The 20,265-nt window shown below is 38.1% G+C and overlaps 1 protein-coding gene across 2 annotated transcripts; it reads left to right on the forward strand.

Moving 5' to 3' along the window:
• The first annotated feature begins 10,235 nt into the window (after positions 1-10,235).
• On the forward strand, positions 10,236-18,519 carry G6PC2 (glucose-6-phosphatase catalytic subunit 2). Of its 2 annotated transcripts, XM_032354531.1 has the most exons (6): positions 10,236-10,470; positions 11,034-11,143; positions 13,233-13,347; positions 16,087-16,202; positions 16,979-17,907; positions 17,947-18,519. In XM_032354531.1, the coding sequence occupies exons 1-5, from the start codon at positions 10,253-10,255 to the stop codon at positions 17,488-17,490; spliced, it is 1,071 nt and encodes a 356-aa protein (XP_032210422.1). In that variant the 5' UTR covers positions 10,236-10,252; the 3' UTR covers positions 17,491-17,907; positions 17,947-18,519. The 2 variants fall into 2 exon arrangements, with proteins under 2 accessions (XP_032210422.1, XP_032210424.1); XM_032354533.1 differs by lacking the exons at positions 16,087-16,202; positions 17,947-18,519 and having other exon boundaries at positions 16,979-17,088.
• The last annotated feature ends 1,746 nt before the right edge of the window (positions 18,520-20,265 follow it).

Consider the following 20,265-nt stretch of genomic DNA (forward strand, 5'->3'; position numbering starts at 1 on the left):
ATTTTCTTTCATTATCATTAAGGATTCAAACACCAACAATAAAACATAGGTGTAAGTAACATGCTCAGGGGTTCCTGATATTGGGTACTCTATCCCAAGAGCTAATTAAAACCAGCAAAATCAGGACAAATCATTATCAGCATTTAACACATCACAACATAAGTCAGCTTCCATCCTAGGGACTATTATTAATAATCTAAAACATACAGTTTGCTGTAATAGCTCCTTTCATTTCACAGATATTTATCCAAGGACTTCTAATTTCTCATCATATTTATCTTAAACCAAAATTTTATCTATTGGCATCTCAGAACTTGAGCTGAATAAATAATGGTACTCATTTCTAGGGTTTTCACTGATCCAGATTAGTGAATATAGTACTTAACAAGATTCATGGAGAGGTGCCAACTGGACCTCCAGCTTGATGAATTATGTACGGGACCTTGGACTGGAGCAGTGGCTTTCCCACTGATGTGCAGACTTTAAGGCAGCCCCTGGGTGTCCATTGTCTTTTGTTCTTTCTCAGGGCTCATCCCCAACCAAGGAATGAAGGAGAAACTTCTGTGTCATTTGTCAAAATGTTCCTCTCTAGAAGAAAAGGTGAATGGTTTCTCTCTATTCCACCAATCATAGCTAGAAACAATCAGTTTTTTCTTTCTGCTCTGCACAGCTTCCTTGGCTTTAAAAAGAGAAAAGCAGAAGCTCCCGCATCACAACTCCATACAATACCACCATCATCACTATCATCATACATACCTGCCTTTCATTTCAACCCAACCAGGAGCTTTGGGATGTCTATATGTGCCCATGTATTGAGAGGGGCACTATAATCCCTGGGATATATGGTCTGTGGTTACATGGCAAGGGGTCGGGGGGGTGGGGGTTTAGGGAGTAAGAAGTAGACACCTATTTCCTGTTTGGGTGTTTCTGAGCCATGGTTATAGGAGCCTTGGTCAGACTGACTGAAAACTCCATTGCTCCTTCCCTGAAAACTTGATTCTCTCTCCAATGGATGAAGGATCAAGGGGTACAAGAAGAAAGGTAAGTGCCCTCTATGGCACATATCTTTGCTGAGCAGATACTTTCCATCTTGGGGACAAAACTCAGGAACTCCAAGTAAATGAAATTGATTTACTATTCACTATATTGATTCATTATTAAAATGATACCAAGCAATGCTATGGTTAAGATTAAAAATGTTCCACTTTCCTGGATATAAGGATCCCTTTATGACATATACATTTATACTGAACTCCCCAAATCTAGCTAGTACTTGTACTTGCAATATCCATTCATTGAGAAAATTAAAAGTGATAAAAAGTTCCTATGAGTTCTTTGGGAGAGGAAAGATCTTTGAGCAGATTCCAGGTTAAGAACAGGTAATAGAAAATGCTTGAATTCTAAAGACTCTTGAACAAAAACATTAAATTCTCTAGATCTCTAAATGGCCTATGTCAGGAGTGATGGGAAAAGATGATTCAAGAAAATGTCCCTTAGGATAATTGCTATGATCAAAGCACAGTATATCCAAAGTGGAGTCAACCTTCAGTGTCAGATTTCACCTGGAGGCTTTCATTTCCTCCCTAAAATTTAAAAAAGGGCTAGGACCTTCAGCATGGTGGAGTGAAGAAGTCACCAAATCCTTTCCCCAAAAAGCAACTACAAAACTGGACAAAAATATCAAAAACAACCATTTAAATGTCCTGGAAATAACTCAAAAGCTTACAAGGAACCAAGAAGCATTTACTCCTGAAAAAATACTCAAAAACAATTATTTTGAGTATTAAAAATACTCAAGAACATTAAGTCAGAGACAAAAGGCTACATATTATATAACTCCCATTGCATAAAATATCCTTTGCATAAAGTAGCCAAATAAGGCAAATCCACAGAGACAGTTCAGTCTTTTCTTTGAGCTGGGAGTGGAAGCAAATATTAACTGCATGAGGGCCTAAGGGAACATTCCACAGAGATGGAGACATTCTAAACTGGTTTGTGGTGATGGTTGCAAAACTCCATAAATTTACTAGAAATAACTGAATTATATATTTACAATGGTGAATTTTATGATATATAAATTATCCCTCACATTGTTCATTTATACCTCAAAATCATTAAATTAAAAAATATGGACATCAGCACTTCAAAGAAAAGAAAGTGTACACTTTCCAAATACACAGAAGACATTCTATATAGTAATAAAGATTCTAATGTACAGTAAAATTTGGGAATACATACAGTAGGTATTCTTTGGGCCATCTATAAATAGGAACCCAGGTGAAAAGTGTCTTTCCCACAAAGATGTTATAAAATGGCTGGGTCAAGAATGCTTCTTTAAGATGGAGAAAATATAGGGTACCTGGGTGGCTCAGTGGGTTAAGATGGAGAAAATTATATATAATGTTTATCTAAGGAAAAAGTAATATGCTTATGTTTGAAGAGAATAGAAGAATAAATAATCAGGAAAAACCTAAACCCCAGGAAAAACCTAAATGAATCAGAGTGAGAAAGTTTTAGAAAGAACTGAAATTATTCAACTACTGGAATTAACTGAAAAGAGGGCAAACTGTATTATGAAGAAAATGAATAGTACGGCCCAATGGGCCGTTCTGTTGGGTCCTTCGGTGATCCAAGGGAAAGTTCATGATCATTTCTAGAGAAGAATGAACAACGAGACAAGTGGAGGGGTACCTAGGAGATCAAAAACTGGGTCACTTAAAATACTGTCATCATGGAATGCTAGTATTCCTGGAATCCTAGCTGGAATGGAAGTAATTATTTTCTAAAAGTCACTAAGGTCTCCACTCAGTCTGAAGTAAATCCATTTTACATTACACAGTGACACTGGAGAGATTCAAATACAATGCAAGTTATTTTACACCAGGCGGATGAGTTTGTTGTGAAAGGATAATGACCATGCACAAAGACATAAAGGTCAATACCTCCAAAATATGGTTTTGTTTACTACAACTGCACCAGCAACACAAGCTAAAGTCATATACCTCTGAATGATGTTGAGTTGCAGAGAGCACTATACCTTAGAGATGAATGGTTCAGTTTATGATAAGAATATATCATATATTTGGCATGTAGAGCAAATTAAAAAAATTCTAGCTTCTGTCCTACAGGTTGCAATCTAAGTAAAATAGGCAGGATTTTCTGTCAATCAAAACCCCAGGAAAAACCTAAATGAATCAGAGTGAGAAAGTTTTGGAAAGAACTGAAATTATTCAACTACTGGAATTAACTGAAAAGAGGGCAAGAGTCCAGAGTTTTGAGACTGGCTATAGTATGAAAAGATTTTTAAAAAGTCATTAAGAGGAAGGAAGTCATTCAGACAAGCAAATCATCCTAGGCAGATTGGAGTACTGAAGATAACTCTGAAGAAACAGGAAATGAAAAGATCCAGGGTGTAGGCACCATGGAAATTAGATGGGATTCCAGTGAACCTTATGCTGTACTTACCTCACTTGGGTCAGAGATTCTAGTAAGAATCTTGTGAAAGCTGTGGCCTTCTTCCAAGTAATGTGCACATGCACTAATATTTTGCATACCATTTCAGAAAGTTTGATGATGTCAAATTTGGGTCTTGGCCTCGTGGTCAAAGAGATTCAGCTAATATTAGAACCAAATCACAAACTCTTAAAATTTTCTTCCACTCAGAACTGCTTTAACCTGGCACGGCAGAGCTCTAGTCCTTGAACAGAACATGGAGGAATTAAATGGAGAGTCCTACCACAGTGGGAAGAAAAGGTCTTGATCCTGAAAAGCTGGTATTTGTGCCATTTTCCTAAGACTCTCATTATGAGGTGGACATCTGGCTTGATTCTAGGATGTAGTGGTGAAACATTCAGATTTGGTTCTGCTGTCTTGAAGTTATCTTTGCTCTCAGGGTACAGGGGAAGGTTGAAGTTTGTGACCAATTCAAAGACTGAACTCGAGTAAGTGTTTAGCATAAAAAAGAGAGAGGATGGATTTAGCAAGAGAAAGATGGATAGAGGGAAGGGGAGAGAAAGGAAGGAGAAAGAAAAGGAAGGAAGAGAGGAAGAGGCGGAGATGTCAGAGCTCAAAGGAGAAGTAACAATATTGGAGTGTTAAGACTGAATGTTATCACTTTGCCCTACTTCTACTCTGTTCAAGAATCTCATGACAAGAGGTCAACTCCGCTTTTACAAACTATTTGGCAAAGTAAGAACGACAAATGTTAATTAGAGCTAATATTTTGAGTGTTTCCTTGGGCCTTAATAAAGGGGGGGTAGGGAGAATGGAAAGGAGGTTCCAAAGAAGGGAAACAAAAACACACCAAATCTGCATCCACAGGGAAGAAGAGGAATAGTACAGACCTCAAATAAGGGAGCCAAGGAAATGCCCTGGGGTAGAAGTTACGAAAGTAGTATAACAGAGGGTCAGCTACACACAGGACACACAAGAGGGGTATGACACCCTGTATCATCACTCCTCATTCATTCAGAGACAAATTAAGATGGAGTTTCTGTAACTTTATGTGTATAACAACCCCATAGGAAGCTTACTAAAATGTGCAGTTTTGGACCTCCATCCCGAAGAGTCTGTTTCCATAGTCTGGAAAGGGCCTGGGGATCTATATGCTGTGGCAGGAAACAGGTGGTCCACAGACCACACTTTGAGAAAGTCAACCTCAAAAGGTGAAGGATAGAGGTAGATAGATCTACCCTTTTTTGGATCTTGGGCTGCATAGCTTAGAGGTGGGTTTGTTCCATCATTTGGTGAACCAATTTGGGACAGACCTTAATCTTAACAACTTTGACTTTGAAATAACTCAGTGTATGAGGCAGACTCTGTTAAAAACTCTATGTGAAGATTATTAGTAGCAAAAAAGAACCAATTCCCTGCCTTTCTTTCTTGCTGTGACCCACATGGGATAAGTAAGTATTGGAGAGTATCCTTAACCCAAGCCATACCAACTCTGATGGCAGCTGAGTTTTATATTATTTTTTATATTTTTATATTAAAATTTTATATTAACTGTTCTTTAAATTTAATTTAGTTTTATAATTATGTAAAATATTTACATGGTTTCAAAGTCAAGTCTAGAAAATAAGTGTATTTAAAGAAGTCTGGCTTTTCTCATTCTCTTCACTCTATCCCCTTCTTTTCTTTGTGGAGAACATTTTATGATTATTTATTCTTCTATTCTATTCAAACATAAGCATATTACTTTTTCCTTAGATAAACATTATATATAATTTTCTCCATCTTAACCCACTGAGCCACCTAGGTACCCTATATTTTCTCCATCTTAAAGAAGCATTCTTGACCCAGCCATTTTATAACATCTTTGTGGGAAGAATGCATTTGAGTTTCAACTGACTGAATAACAAACCTTTTTTAAGTCTCTCTATATAAGTTAGCACTCATATAAAGTTCTATTTGATAATTTATTCATTAATTCAAGAGATATTTATTGAATAATGAGAAAAGGCCCAGGTGCAGGTCCAGGTTTTGTGAGAGGTAAAGCTCTTTTAATATCAGGGCCTCTCTTTAATAAAAAAAGAATATAAAACTATTAATATGCTGTACAACTCCCAGCAGCTCCCAGCAATAACCTGCCATAGTAGGGGTGCATGTAAGCTTCCTGGGAAATCAACCCCAGCATGGGCTTATGCTGGGGGTCTATGCTGGTGGCTAGTACACAAAACAAAACATGATCCCTTATTTTATGGAGCTTGTGCTATGGTGCTGGAAAGAGAGATTCAACACATAAGCTCAAATCAAATATACAATTACAAACTGTAAATCAATCCCTGGTATGGGCTGAATTTCATCCCCCAACATTTGTATACTGAAGTCCTAACCCCTAGTACTTCATAATGTGACTATGGAGATAGTTAAAGAGTTAATGAAAGTAAAATGAGGTCATTAGGATGGGACCTAACCCGGTATGACTGGTGGACATCCCAACAGAAGGATGGCCATGTGAAGACGCAGAAAGAAAATGGCCACCTACAAGCCAAGGAGAGAGACTTCAGAAGAAGCTATTACGGTGGACACCTGTTTAAGACTTGCAGCTTCCAGAACTGTGATAAAATAAATTTCTGTTGTTTAAACCATCCAGTTGTGTGCTTTCTGGGTCTGTCCCAATGGACTAATATAATCCCTTAAAAGGAAAGAGTGTTTGAGAGAAAGCACTGTCAAAGGAATGGCAAGGATACTAGTAAGAGATGGCATCTCTAAGGAAGTACATATAAGATGAAATATGAAAAGACTGAAAATGATGAACTCCAGGGAATAAAAAGACTTAACAGATCCTGTTAAAAGGCAAAAGAAATCAAGGTGCTTTTACTTCAGTTAATTATACCACAGTCTATAGAACTAGATAGTCCTCAGGAGATGATCGGTCTCTCTAAATTAACTATCCTAGATGAAAAATTAACATGCAGCTGAATTCATCATGGTCCACAGACTCTGAGGCACTGAATAAGCATGAAGTTGAATTTTTAATTGTAAGACAAAATGTATTTGAAATCATTCACACCTTGGTTTAGGGACAAGACATTTCAGAAGAAAATGAATACGATGAAATATGTAGCTTAAACACTTCTCAGAAAAAGAATAAAGAGGAGTTATGTCCTTCCTCATGGCTCATTAAAGAGATTATGGGAATTATAGAACCTGAATATGCAAAACAAAAAGAACAGAAGCATAGACTCTGATTAGTCAAGGCTAATGACTCACACAGAGTAGTGCATACCTGAAAAATTCATTTATCTTTGGTAAGCAAGTCTATGCTTTTTTTGACTCAATGAATAAAAAGAATTATAGAATTACCGGATAGACAAGGGATTCCCTTATTTCGTGGGATGCCACAGAAACTACTTCTAATGCATATTTATTCAATTTGTTTTGTGACAGACTGAATTTTCGAATGGACAATGGCCAGACCAAATATGACAGGAGAATTCTGACCCAAAACCTCTGAAGCAATCTTCCCAGAATGGTCAGGATTTGGTCAATGACTGCTAGCTTCCCTGTTTTTTGCCCCAGCTTCTTATTCAGGACCAACCAGTGAAAGCTAAGTAGGCTCTCCAAACCAATCACATGAAGTACGCAGCTTCTAGTTAACTTATCTCCAGCTTGCCTGTGCCAACAACCTCTAATCAGAGCATACCTGAGGACTTCTTTAGTCCCACTGTACAATAAAACTTTTCTACTCCCTGCCTGCTTCTGAATCTTTGTCATATGCAAGTAATGGTAGCTGACTCTTGCAAACTCAGAATAAATAGCCTCTGTCTGTGCTCATTTGAGTGGCTTTCCTTATTTGCATACTTGTCTGTCCCAGAGAAGATGTCTGCTGGGTTGCCAGGCTGTCAGCAGAGGATGGGAATAAGCTGTGAGGTGTGCATCTGAGTGCTACTTGATACTTCCTTCAGAGAAGATGTCAGAGACTGGGAAGGTAACAGTAGCCCCTGAATCCCCATAACAACAGTGTCTCTGCTGTCCAATGACGGGATAAGCCATCTGAGAGAAGTTCAAAGTGGTGATTGTATCTGGCAGCTGGCCAGATGTGCTTCTGTGTCAACCAATCTTCTCTCAGGACTACACAGAAAAGCTTCACAGAACGATGATACCAGTGAATTATGGGGTCTGGGTAGTTGAAAACATTTGAAACAAACTGGTCGTAACATTAGTTTTTATTCATTTTACCATTGTTTAAAATCTCACCAATGTCGGCATTGAACCCCAAGACAGAGCCTAGACTAAGAAGAAGCATTGGTCTGGAAATAAAATTTAGTCTCTAAACAGAGCTCCTACACGAAAGAAATGATCCACGCCGGGTTGCTAACACATTTTTCCATCACTAAAATGAGGATTACTGAACTATTGTAAAGTTAAAAGTGGATAATAGGAGGGAGTATTTTTGAAAGCAAATAATTGGAAGAGCATGAATGCAAGGCTTCTAAACCAAAACAGAGTTTTCAGCACATTTGATTTTATCCCAACACGTAAATCATTCAGATCAGATGAGCACACTAGTGGGAGGACCAAGGGTGTAATTCTGGGCCACCTGGGGGAAAAGCAAAACTCTGCCTGAGCAGAGAGCCAGGGCTGGCTGACTTCTTCCTGGTTCTCCTCCCACTGAAATGATCAGAATGATAAAGGAGACTGGTAAGTTTCTCACTGTGAATAGAGATCAATATTCATTTCCTGGTAGCCATTTAAAGTCACTTTCTGGGGGGCACCTGGGTGGCTCATTTGGTTAAGTGGCTGCCTCTGGCTCAGGTCATGATCTCAGGGTCCTGGGATGGAGTCTTACGTCAGGCTCCACACTCAACGGGGAGTCTGCCTCTCCCTTTCCTCTGCCTTTGTCCCTCCTCCCCCCCTTGTCCTCTCTCTCTCATATAAATAAAATAAAATAACAAAATAAAATAAGAAAATAAATTCACTTTCTGAAAAATGACCTGGTGCCATTCGCCATCCCACTTTGACTGTCAAACCAGAGTTCTCACCCACAGAAACCATTTTATTTTAACTTCCTTCCAGATGAGTACCCCAAAAAACTAGGTGAGGGAGGCTGCCCTCAGTATGCCCTCCTTTACGAGGCACGCATTTCAGAAAGCTGTCACCATTGTTTTACCTCTTCTTGACCACAGTATCAAGATTGTATACAACTGTTACCAGCTTTATACATCTCTCAATAGATTAGGGTTCTTTCATTCTAGATTCTCTGAAGTCTTTACATCAGCCGGTGTGAAAACTGAGTGGAACAGGAAGATCCTGTTACTTATAGTAATTTACATATTCAATGTCACTGAAGCTTCTTTCAGGTTGCCTTTGGACAGGGGGAGGAGCTTAATGCTGAAAGGAGAACAGACAATGTATACATTTCTTTATAATAACGCTTCTCAACCCCAGCTGCGCATTGGAATCACTTGGAAGGTATTTTTTAAATTACCAATGCTTGGGTCCCATCACCAGAAACTTAATTTGTCTGGGGTAGGACAAAGATACGGCATTAAAAAAAAAAATCCAAAAAGATTTTAATGGGCAGTCAAAGCATTTTCTCCAGGGGTGGCAACAGAGACTAGGAAAGTGCTTATGGACATTGGATTCCCATGACAATGGTGCTGTTAAATGATAGGGCAGGACACGATGAGAAATCCACGGGGCTGTTCACAGCCTGTGAAGAAAGTTCCTCATGGAGAGACCATGATGAGAGAAGACAAGGAAGTGAAAGGCAGGAGAACACTTGACCTACCTTCCCCCTCCGCCACTGCGTGGGACTTCCTTTTCAGGGGCCCTTAAAGCCTTGCAAACTTGGTCCTCCAACTCCAGCACCTCACTGCTGACTTGGACCCTGGGTCTCTCTGAGCTGCTCTTCTGTTTATTCCCAATCTACATGCTTGTTTGGGTGCTTCTCTCCTATTTCTGCTGAACGCTCTGTTTTCAACAAACCATTTTCCTGATCAGTGAAAAGCGTTTTAAAGCTGATTTTTGTCTTCCTGTCACGTGAGTGACTCCCTGGTGTTCTCAAGTGTATTCTCTTGTTCATAAAAATATGACTCATTCCTAACACAGTTCTATTACCCAAGTGACCTCTGTGTCTTCATTCCTGCCTTTCAGTCAAAAAAATAGGTTTCCTGGCAGATTTCATATATTTCATGTATTTCCTTCTCTGTTCCATATATGTCATGTCATTCTCTCTGCTAATAAAGAAATATCAAAATATTTTTATTTGAAAGTCTGCATTCAGAAAATATCATATCGCATACATTTTTCATGCCCAGATGTTTACTCATCCGTTTTCCTCAAAGACCCAATAAAATAGTCAAAAAGCCACAGTCTATTTTAAATTAAAATGCATGGCTTTAAGGGCTATTTGACATGCAGTAATTATTTGTGTAGTCTTCTAGCCAAGCATAGAAATTGCCAATGTCTCTGCCCTTGAAGGAAATGAAGTGTGCAAAAAATTTCAAGCAAACATGAGCCAACTGTGCACACAAAAGGAAGGCTGCATAAGAAATTCACTGTGTCTCTACCTAAATTTCCCCTCGACTTGCCACAGATCAGCATGTACTTCACCTTTTTGGCACCAGTTAAAATCATCAACAGATGAGCTTTCCGGCAGAGGAGGGCTGACGTGCCCTCTCACAGATGGTCAGCATCACATGTTGTAGTAATGGCCAGACCGCCATGAGCATAGCATATAAAAACAGTGGCACTCAGGGCAGTTCAGCTCCAATTGCTCTGTGTTTAGAACTGATTCTCTTTCAAGATGGATTTCCTCCATAGGAATGGAGTGCTCGCTATTCAGCATTTGCAGAAAGACTATCGAGCTTACTACAATTTTCTAAATTTTATGTCCAATGTTGGCGATCCCCGGAATATCTTTTCTATTTATTTTCCACTTTGGTTTCAACTTAATCAGACAGTTGGAACCAAGATGGTATGGGTGGCAGTCATTGGGGATTGGTTCAATCTTATTTTTAAATGGTAAGCCTTCTATTTGTTTTATTTTGTGTAAAGTTTGTTCTTAAATTTGTAGCTTTGGCTTAATGACCACATTTCAGATGTGTGTGGTTTTACTTGGAAAATCTTTCAAACACGGCAGTTAATTTGAAACACCTTTTCATAAAGCGAACTTACAGAAAGCATAGAAATGTATACTTTATCTGACTTATCAGTAAATTCCAAACCCTGTAAAACATATGCTGTGATTAAATAAGAAGTTAATTAAATGAGCTTCTTAATCTTAATGAAAATCTTAATGAAAAGATTGATAATTCTAGGAACCACTTGGATATCCCCAGTCTAAGAATCCAAAGCATCCACAGAAGTTTCCCTACAAGGAAAAAAGTCCCTCTTTTTACTGGAGACTAGGATGCCAAAAACTCCCTCTATAGTAAGAGACATACCAGAACCCAAAGTTTCTTAATCATGAGCTTTCCCTGTCAACCCTCTGTTTGACTCATTTTTATAGGAGAGATCACTATTCCCAGTTAAGCAATAGTTGTGTGTTTAAATGTGTATGCATATTTATATTTCTTTAAATACAGGATATTGTTTGGTCATCGGCCTTACTGGTGGGTCCAAGAAACTCAGATTTACCCAAATCACTCGAGTCCGTGCCTTGAACAGTTCCCCACTACATGTGAAACAGGTCCAGGTAAGCAATTACTGCAGCCTCGAGTTACTAAAGATATTCCAACAGAGAGTCATTATATGTGGTTATCACCTACCTGATATATGATATTATATAGGGTATTAAAGAAAATGTCATGAGTGAGGATGCTAAAAGTTCATAAGCATAAAAATTGCTAATGAAAAGGCAAGAAGTTTTATGAATGACCATTCTGTTATATGTAAAAGGGTAAATCAGGGACTACTTTCCAAATGATTTTATATTTTGCATTTATTTCTTGGAAGACTGTAATGGTTTGATTCTAAAACAAACAAAAACAGTTAGCTAGAAGAAATTCCCAAAGAACTGTATTAAAATCCTAGAAATGTTGATTTATCTGTGGCTGAGCAACTTTCAAAGTTATTATAGATCTTCTGAGAGTGTCATGAATGAGGTAAGAACTTCCTGGTTTTACTATTGCCAGTAGGCATTGTTCCTAATCTTAGAATTTTTTTCTTTCAAACGTCTTTTTTTTTTTTTTCTTGCTTATATAACATATAAGTAGACTTCTCGGGCCACTTCCTTTTATAAGTTAAGATTCTGTATGAGTGTGAAATCTATACTATGAAAGTTGATAAGATTATGAAAATGTTTTTAAATACATATATATGTATGAAAATTTATTTTCATACTTTAATTTGTGAGACTTTAATTTATGAGAATGTGTGATATTCTCATAATTTATATATGCATATAAATTTATATAATTTCATACATATATACATGTTTCATACATATATACATATAATTTTATACATATATAATATATATAATATATGTATGAAAATTTATTTTCATACTTTAATTTGTGAGACTTTAATTTATGAGAATGTGTGATGATGTACCTTAGCACAGTTTGTTACATAGCAAAAAATTCTTGCCATTTGACATCTTGAAACTAATATTTAATATACTGAATATGTAAGTTCCTAATGAATTCTCTGAATTTATTTCTTTCTTGCTCCCATAAAACTATATACCCATCTGTTATATTATTTATCTCACCATACTATAATTAATTCTTCACATATATATGGCTCCCCTAATAGGCTGTTCCATTAGGACAGGGGTGCTGTGTATTTTATCTTTGTGAAACCACTGTGGGATGGATGGATGGATGGATGGATGGATGGATGGATGGATAACCTTTGAGACAACTGAAATGCTACTTTGGTTTATCCCAGCACTTCCCAGGATGTTCTACCTCTTAAGACATTTTCTGGAGAAAAAAAAGAGAGAAAGAGATTGTATTCTATCTTCACTCCCTAAAGATTTACAACTCACGTAAGGATATAGTAGGCTCTGAAAAATCCTGTATAAGATATAACTTTAAAAGAACTTGGTCTATAAGGAATAGGTTGTCTTTGTTTAATGTAATATTTTTCCAAAACAGAGTGGTGCTTAATATGAATAGATCTCCACTTGGTAAAAACTCATGGCAAGCATCAAAGCAAATTATTATTATTATTATTTTTAAATCAAGCAGCATAGGAAAGACATTCTGGAAATAGAAAGGCTGCCAGGCTTCTGGCAGGATTGATGCCCTTTACAGCTTCCCTCATCCATTTAACGACAAAGACACCTGTCGCAGTGGCCAGGCACAAGGTAGGCCCAGAGGTAGCCGCTAGAACATGGCAGTCCTTTGTAAGTCGGTTGGTAAAGCAGATCATAGTAATGATACCTTTCAGATGTCTGACTTTCCAGCCCGAGGAAAATGAACTGATTCAGGGTCCAATGCAAGTACTTTAATTTTCTCATCAATCAAAAATAGGCATGAAAGACATGGAGGGCTGGGGCAGATTTTGGTGCAACAGCCCATGTTCTTAATTAGCCTTGAACATTTTGATTTCTGGCATTGTGATGAACTTGAAAAAATCTGAAAAAATGTTTCTTGAAAGTGTTTCGAGGCTCCGTTTGACTCGATTTCTTTTATTTCTACCTATTTCTAAACATTACATGTAGCTTGTGGTTTTTTCCCGAGTTCTGTGTCACTTTCATGGCTAATATTCTACTATTTCTGATACCAATACTCTATTAACCACCTTTCAAATGGATTAGCATTTTGTTGTTGCAGGAAGCCCATCTGGCCATGCAATGGGCTCATCGTGTGTCTGGTACGTCATGATAACAGCTGCCCTGGGCCACACTGTCGGTCGGATGGACAAGTCGTTGACCATGTACCTGTACAGGTCAGCCTTGCTCAAGTTTCTGCGCCACTGGAATGTGCAAACAGAAAGTCTTGAATACAGAAAGCCTTTTAAAAATTTACTTTGGCATATTTTTAGTTGTTGAAATGTGCTTATTCTCTTCGATCATAGCCAAAAAGCAAGATGGATAGAAAGTTAATAGTTTGCTTTAAGATAATGCCCTCGTTAGCTTAGAGCTATTGCCACATTATAAGGTTGGAAATGTTTAATTGATTAATGACTCGCCGGAAGTGCCTTTAGGTTTCCATAACACAATAATCATTTTGGTAGCTCATAAATAAGTCATCTAAAATTATATAAGAAAGTATTTTTGCATGCATATTCCCTCTTCTAAGATTAATGAGAAGTTTGGGACTCATAATTCCCCTTGAATGTATCGGCTTAGAAAAATTATGTTTCCTTCTTTGAATAGCCAATGTTTTTGACATCAATAACATATATTCTAGCTTTAAAGACTATACAGCCTTTTTAATTAAAAGCTTTCTAAAGGCAAACTTAAATGTGAATCTTAGGAGACTTAATGTTAGTAGAATCATAGTGTTTAGAGAGACCCGGAATTTTAATATTAGATTATTCATAATTCTTACAGGAATTGGGGTATTTCCTTCTCTTTTCTCCTGAAGTACTTAACTATCATTAAAACAATTCTGAGCACCACTTTAATCATACATTATTAGGCTACCAAGATAAGATTTGTCAGTTAATTTCTTAAAAAATTCTATAACATATACCACTACATTAAAGTTCTTCTAAAATTAAAAAAAAAAAACATTTCCAAGATCCATCACATATTCTACTTTTTTTTTTTTTAAGATTTTTAATTTATTTATTTGACAGAGAGAGATCACAAGTAGGCAGAGAGGCAGGCAGAGAGAGAGAGGAGGAAGCAGGCTCCCTGCTGAGCAGAGAGCCCGATGCGGGCCTCGATCCCAGGACCCTGAGATCATGACCTGAGCCGAAGGCAGTGGCTTAACCCACTGAGCCACCCAGGCGCCCACATATTCTACTTTTTAGAGTAGTATTGGACAATATAAGAAACCACCAAGAAATCTGGATATTTTCTAAGTTTATTCTAATGAGACCACAACCTATACACCTTAATATGTTTGTTATCCAACCCCAAATGGCAAGTCAGAAACTATAATTTAAAGAAATTACTATTTTCTATCTATGGACAGGTTTTCAAAAGAGAATCTAAATAAGCCTCATCTTTTCCCTGTAGTGCATTTATTTTTTTTTTTTTTTTTTTTTTTTTTGGTGATTTAAGGATTTTTTTTTTTCAATATTTAATTTATTTATTTTTTTTTATTTCCAGCATAACAGTATTCATTATTTTTGCACCACACCCCGTGCTCCATGCAATCCGTGCCCTCTATAATACCCACCACCTGGTACCCCAACCTCCCACCCCCCGTCCCTTCAAAACCCTCAGATTGTTTTTCAGAGTCCATAGTCTCTCATGGTTCACCTCCCCTTCCAATTTCCCCCAACTCCCTTCTCCACTCTAAGTCCCCATGTCCTCCATGCTATTTGTTATGCTCCACAAATAAGTGAAACCATATGATAATTGACTCTCTCTGCTTGACTTATTTCACTCAGCATAATCTCTTCCAGTCCCGTCCATGTTGCTACAAAAGTTGGTTATTCATCCTTTCTGATGGAGGCATAATACTCTATCCCCAGGGGTACAGGTCTGTGAATCACCAGGTTTACACACTTCATAGCACTCACCAAAGCACATACCCTCCCCCTGTAGTGCATTTCTTCCGCAATCTTCCAGACCTTGAGAAATGTTTGTTTCTTTTTTATTTTTTAATTCTATAATTCCCTTTTAGTTTTTATAACTGCAACATTTCCTTTCTTCCATCAATATTTATTGAGTGCCTACTCCTTATCTTAATACAACCAAATCCCTGTTTGTTCTTCTCCCATAAGGATAACTTCTGTTTACTACCTCTTGGAAAGTCTCATTTCTTTCTATTTCTTAGTTTTTCAATAACCAGTTTGGTCCAGTTATCAGGAACAAACATTCAGCAGCAGACCTCCAAGCATTCTTATAACTGAATATTGCTAAATCTTTATTAAAATTATGAGCTTGGACTACAGTATTTTTGAAAACTTTTTGAAAATTGCTGCTTCCAATCAAAAGTATATAATGTCTAAGTTAACTTCTAGTCTCATTTTCTATATGTCAAAAAACAAAGAATTGGGACTCTTGAGCGTCTGTAAAATAAAGCCCAGTGAAAATTTGCCCTTGATGAAATGCTTGTGTTATATTCATCAGAGTAGTAGCTGCCTCTCCAGTGAGTTTTCTTGAGACAGAAAAGAGGAAACACATACAACAGAGAGTAAAAATGTAAATGATCCACTCTAGGTCATTCTAGATATTAGTAATTCCCCCAAATTTGAATTGCCCATACTCCATTAAAATAATTTTCAGGTTGTCAAATTAGCTTCCTTTTATTTCACTTATTAAAATCTCAGGATATTGCACTGGTTAAGCTTAATGCATTGGTATATGTAGAAACCTCTGTTAAAGCTTTTCAAATCCTACGGAGCACATGAAAACATTCTGGGGGAAAAAAACCGACTCTAGAATCATAACGTTATGTCACAGTTAGATGGATTCCTCTGAGAAAGATCATCTGGTGTCACCCCCTGCGTTTTACAAGTGATACAATTTCTTTGCTTTTTATGTTTATATGTATTCTTTCATCGTAGACTGACCTGGTCGTTTCTTTGGAGTCTTTTTTGGTTGATTCAAATCAGTGTCTGCATCTCCAGAGTATTCATAGCAACACATTTTCCTCATCAAGTTATTCTTGGAGTATTTGGTGGTAAATATAATTACTTACCTTGAGTTGCGTCATTGGAAAGCTTTAGTGTCATTTGTTTTATGTCATCAGATTCTCCCTGGTAGTCGGTACCCTGGTCTCAGGTAACTCTGTCAAACTACTGATACCAAATGCTGCCCTGGGAGCATAAGCCGTTCAGTACACCTCTCAAATCCTCCATGTACATGATGTGCATGGTCTCATTCGGTGAGATGGCATTCTCTGAAGTGTGGCTAGCACCATGTCCAACTCCCAAGCTATCAGCCCAGACAGGGGGCTTGTGTCTTGGTTTGGGAGACTTCATAATGGCCCTCCAGGCTGTACGCCATGCCACTCTCTTCGATACACCTGAAGTGATTATTACATGACCAGGGACTTCATTGAGTAGCTGCTTTGTATTCTTGAAGCAGCAATCTTCTCCATGATTGAGTTCCACCATTCAACCCCACACACCTTTCAAAGGTTCTCTAGTTAATTGGCTTTGGCAATTAAAATATTAATTGCAAGCACCTAGATCAGTGCTCTGCCTATCAAGTGTTTGCCACCTAGTGTCGCAGACTCCTGAAAGATTCACTTGTGCTAACATGGATGGTGTAAAGAGCATGGGGCAGGTATTTTAGCTATTGTCTAGGGAAAGGGCTTTGGAAAATGAATAGGGTCTAGACGTCTAAAAGGCTTTGATCATGAACATAATGGCGAATTCTTTAATACAGAGAGGAATGATTCCCGAGGGGCTCAAGGGCACATGGTGGTCTTCAGTGTCTCTTTCTAATCCCCAGGCATGCTTGTGGCGGAGGCCTTTGAACACACCCCAGGCATCCAAACCGCCAGCCTGAGCACCTATCTGAAGACCAGCCTCTTCCTTTTTCTGTTTGCCCTTGGCTTTTACCTGCTTCTCAGACTGCTTGACATTGACCTGCTGTGGTCTCTGCCCATAGCCAAGAAATGGTGTGCCAACCCTGACTGGATCCACATTGACACCACGCCTTTCGCTGGACTCGTGAGGAATCTTGGGGTGCTCTTTGGCTTGGGCTTTGCGATCAACTCAGAGATGTTCCTTAGGAGCTGCCGAGGGGAAAATGGCTACAAGCTGAGCTTCCGGCTGCTCTGTGCCGTGGCCTCGTTGATCACACTGCAGCTCTACCATTTCATCAAGATCCCCACTCATGCAGAGCATTTATTTTACATCCTGTCTTTCTGTAAAAGTGCATCAATCCCACTGACTGTGGTCGCTCTGATTCCCTACTGTATTCACGTGTTAATGAAACCGAGTGAAAAGAAGATTAATTAGAGCTGTGCAGGGGCTTAGTGCTCTGTGGTCCCAGCATGACGCTCCTCCTCCATCCTACAGCAGAACCATAGAGCAGTGGCAGGCAGGAGGCTTCCAATCAGAGGTCACAAAATGGCGGACACAGGCCCCATGGCCCATCCCATACCTAAGCTTAGTTTGGTCTCACTGTGGTCTCCCCCACACCCCCATTTTAAATTAGTTGCCCACCAGAATATTTGACATAAATATTATTGTCTTGTTTGAAAACCAGAATATTTGACACAAAATTCTGAATTTCTGTATATTTTTTGACAGATCAGACAATATGACACCTCAGGGTCTGCATTCCCACCTAGAAACAATCTACCATTGTTGACTAATTGCCCCAGTAAGAAGCAGCATTCTCCATTTTCTCACAGTCCCAACAAGAGCCTCAGTGTCTAAAAGGCTTTGATCATGAACCTTCATCATAGGAAGGTCAGTTACCTTCATCATAGGAAGGTCAGACCACTTATGGCTCCTGTGGGCATTTTAGTGGGAGCCCCCATCAAATCCAATCCCCTTAGTTTTCAGATAAGGAGAGGGAGTTTCATCCCATTGTGAAAACACTGGCTGTTGTCACACCATTTTCAGAATAGGAAGTAGAACCCCGAGTTTTCTCATGTGTATTTCCATCATGTGTTTTTGTTTCTTCATTTTTAAAAAGTAAAAATCTGTTAAGAGTGAATCCTTCTGTGATGATTGCCATGTAAATTAGCTGTTTTTCCAGAAATGTCATTAAAATTCCACATCCTGTTTGACTTACCCCATGCAGGGTGCTGATGGGGCCAGTAATGGCTCTAGATTTGGCTACATATCCAGGGGAAACAGGTCAGGTTACTGTCTGGACTTGAGCTTCTGCTTAAGTTCTAGTATCTGTTTTACAGTAGCACTTTCTAGTATTTCAATAAATGTTGCTGAAGACCCTCTGCTTAGAACATTATTTACCAGTCTTTCAAAGCCAAGGAAATCAAGTGCTTTCCTCAAGGTCATGCTCCAACACAAGAAAAACATTATTGGTTTAATCTTTATGATTACGGAACTGAGATGAAAATCTATAGCTTTACTTTAAAAAATTATTATTGAAAGAATATTAATATTATACTAGAATTTCTCAAAAAGAGTTTTTCTTTGCTTCTTTCTTCTCATTGGATCTCATAATTCTGGGCTTTAAGTCAATAATTATGTTATTTCAATCAAGTACATTTTGAGTCAGATTTTGCTACAGATCCTAGTTACCTATAGTCCACCACAATGTTTTATGTAACTTTTCTCAAGAATATTAGTACATGAATTATTTTAGATGATGATATATTAAATCACCCATAAATATTGAAAACATAACAGCTGAAGCACATATTATTTGGCAAAATATTCGTTGAGGATAACAAAACCTCTAAATATCAAAGTAATTATTGTTTCCTTTCTAAATGTATTTTTAAAGTATATGCTGTTGCTTTTATAAAATATACATAGCAGCTTTATGGTTAAAGGTAATCAAACTTGGTTTCAGTGGTCAGGTGATTCCTAAGCAAGAAGCTTAGGCATGACGAAAGATTATCTTAAGAATGAATTGTCTCATGTTGATGGGACATTTGGGGAAAGGAGAAAAGAACGTTCTTAAGGTGGTGACCCTTGGTCATTGGTTCAAGTCCGCCCCAATTGTCCTCAGAAATTCACTTCAATCCTTTAACACTTTACGATGCATTTGTCTCATCTCATATTCTTCTGCACTTGTCAGAGAGCTCATTCCTATCTGGGATCCCTTTTCCAAAGCTTTATTTGAGATTAGTAATGTTAGTTTGGAGGAATCCTCCATCTCAACGAGACTCAAACTGCTGTCATCAAGCATGAAAAAAACTGTGGCATTAACAGTCGAGGGATTTGCTCCAATATTGACTCCACTGTGTAGCTCTCCTCGGTTCCCAGAGAGAAGTTCTCTTCAGCCACACGTAGTGAGTGCTATCTGTTGGGTGACATGTGATCCTCGGAAGGGGAATACGATGAGATGTGGGTTTATTTTCTATAATTAATCCCCAACAATTTCACCCCTATCTGCCATAAAGCCTGAAAGTCCCCCTGTGATTAGATTTCCCTTTTTACTCTAGTTCATGTCTCCCGGAGGGATCCATCTGGTGGCAAATTGCTTTTGCAGTAGATACTGCTTAGGCAGCAAGAGGAACAGCTTCTCACAGCCTTACAGAAAATGCCTCCCTTTAATAATGATGGAAAAACTCTTGTGCTTCCAATTTATTTGCCAAACATAAGTGGAATTGAACTTGTTTGACTCACTGTTAATATATCCATATACTCAAAACGTCTACACATTTACATATTCAGGAGAAAAATGTCAATATCATGAGCTTTCAGGATAAGAACATCAAGACAGGTGACTTGAGAAACTGTCCAAACATGTATTTGAAAAGAAAAGCAAAGAAATTGATTATTGCCTATACAAGCTCTCACGATGAGTATTGAATCCCTTTCCTCTGACAACCTATTGATTGGACATCTACCTTACAAGTTTAAACTGGTGACCTCTCTAGACCTATTTCAGTATAACAGAAAGAAGATTTTTAAAATTACATTATAAGATGCCCTTGAAAGTTATATGTCTGAATGCTTTACACGTATTTACAATCTATAAATAAATTCAAGATCAAATTGGTACATATGCATACCAAAAACCTTGACATAAGAGAAACTCAAAGACTTGCTTTTAAAATGTGCCTCATCTCTTAAGTATTACGGAACTGT

The sequence above is a fragment of the Mustela erminea genome, chromosome 8 (assembly GCF_009829155.1).
Source record: "Mustela erminea isolate mMusErm1 chromosome 8, mMusErm1.Pri, whole genome shotgun sequence".
NCBI classification, from domain to species: Eukaryota; Metazoa; Chordata; class Mammalia; order Carnivora; family Mustelidae; genus Mustela; species Mustela erminea.

Coding starts and splice junctions, on each gene's coding strand:
- G6PC2 (XM_032354531.1), top strand. CDS start 10,253: ATGGATTTCCTCCATAGGAATGGAGTGCTCGCTATTCAGCATTTGCAG. Junction 11,144..13,232: donor TACATGTGAAACAGGTCCAG/GTAAGCAATTAC, acceptor TTGTTGTTGCAG/GAAGCCCATCTGGCCATGCA. Junction 13,348..16,086: donor TTGACCATGTACCTGTACAG/GTCAGCCTTGCT, acceptor CTTTCATCGTAG/ACTGACCTGGTCGTTTCTTT.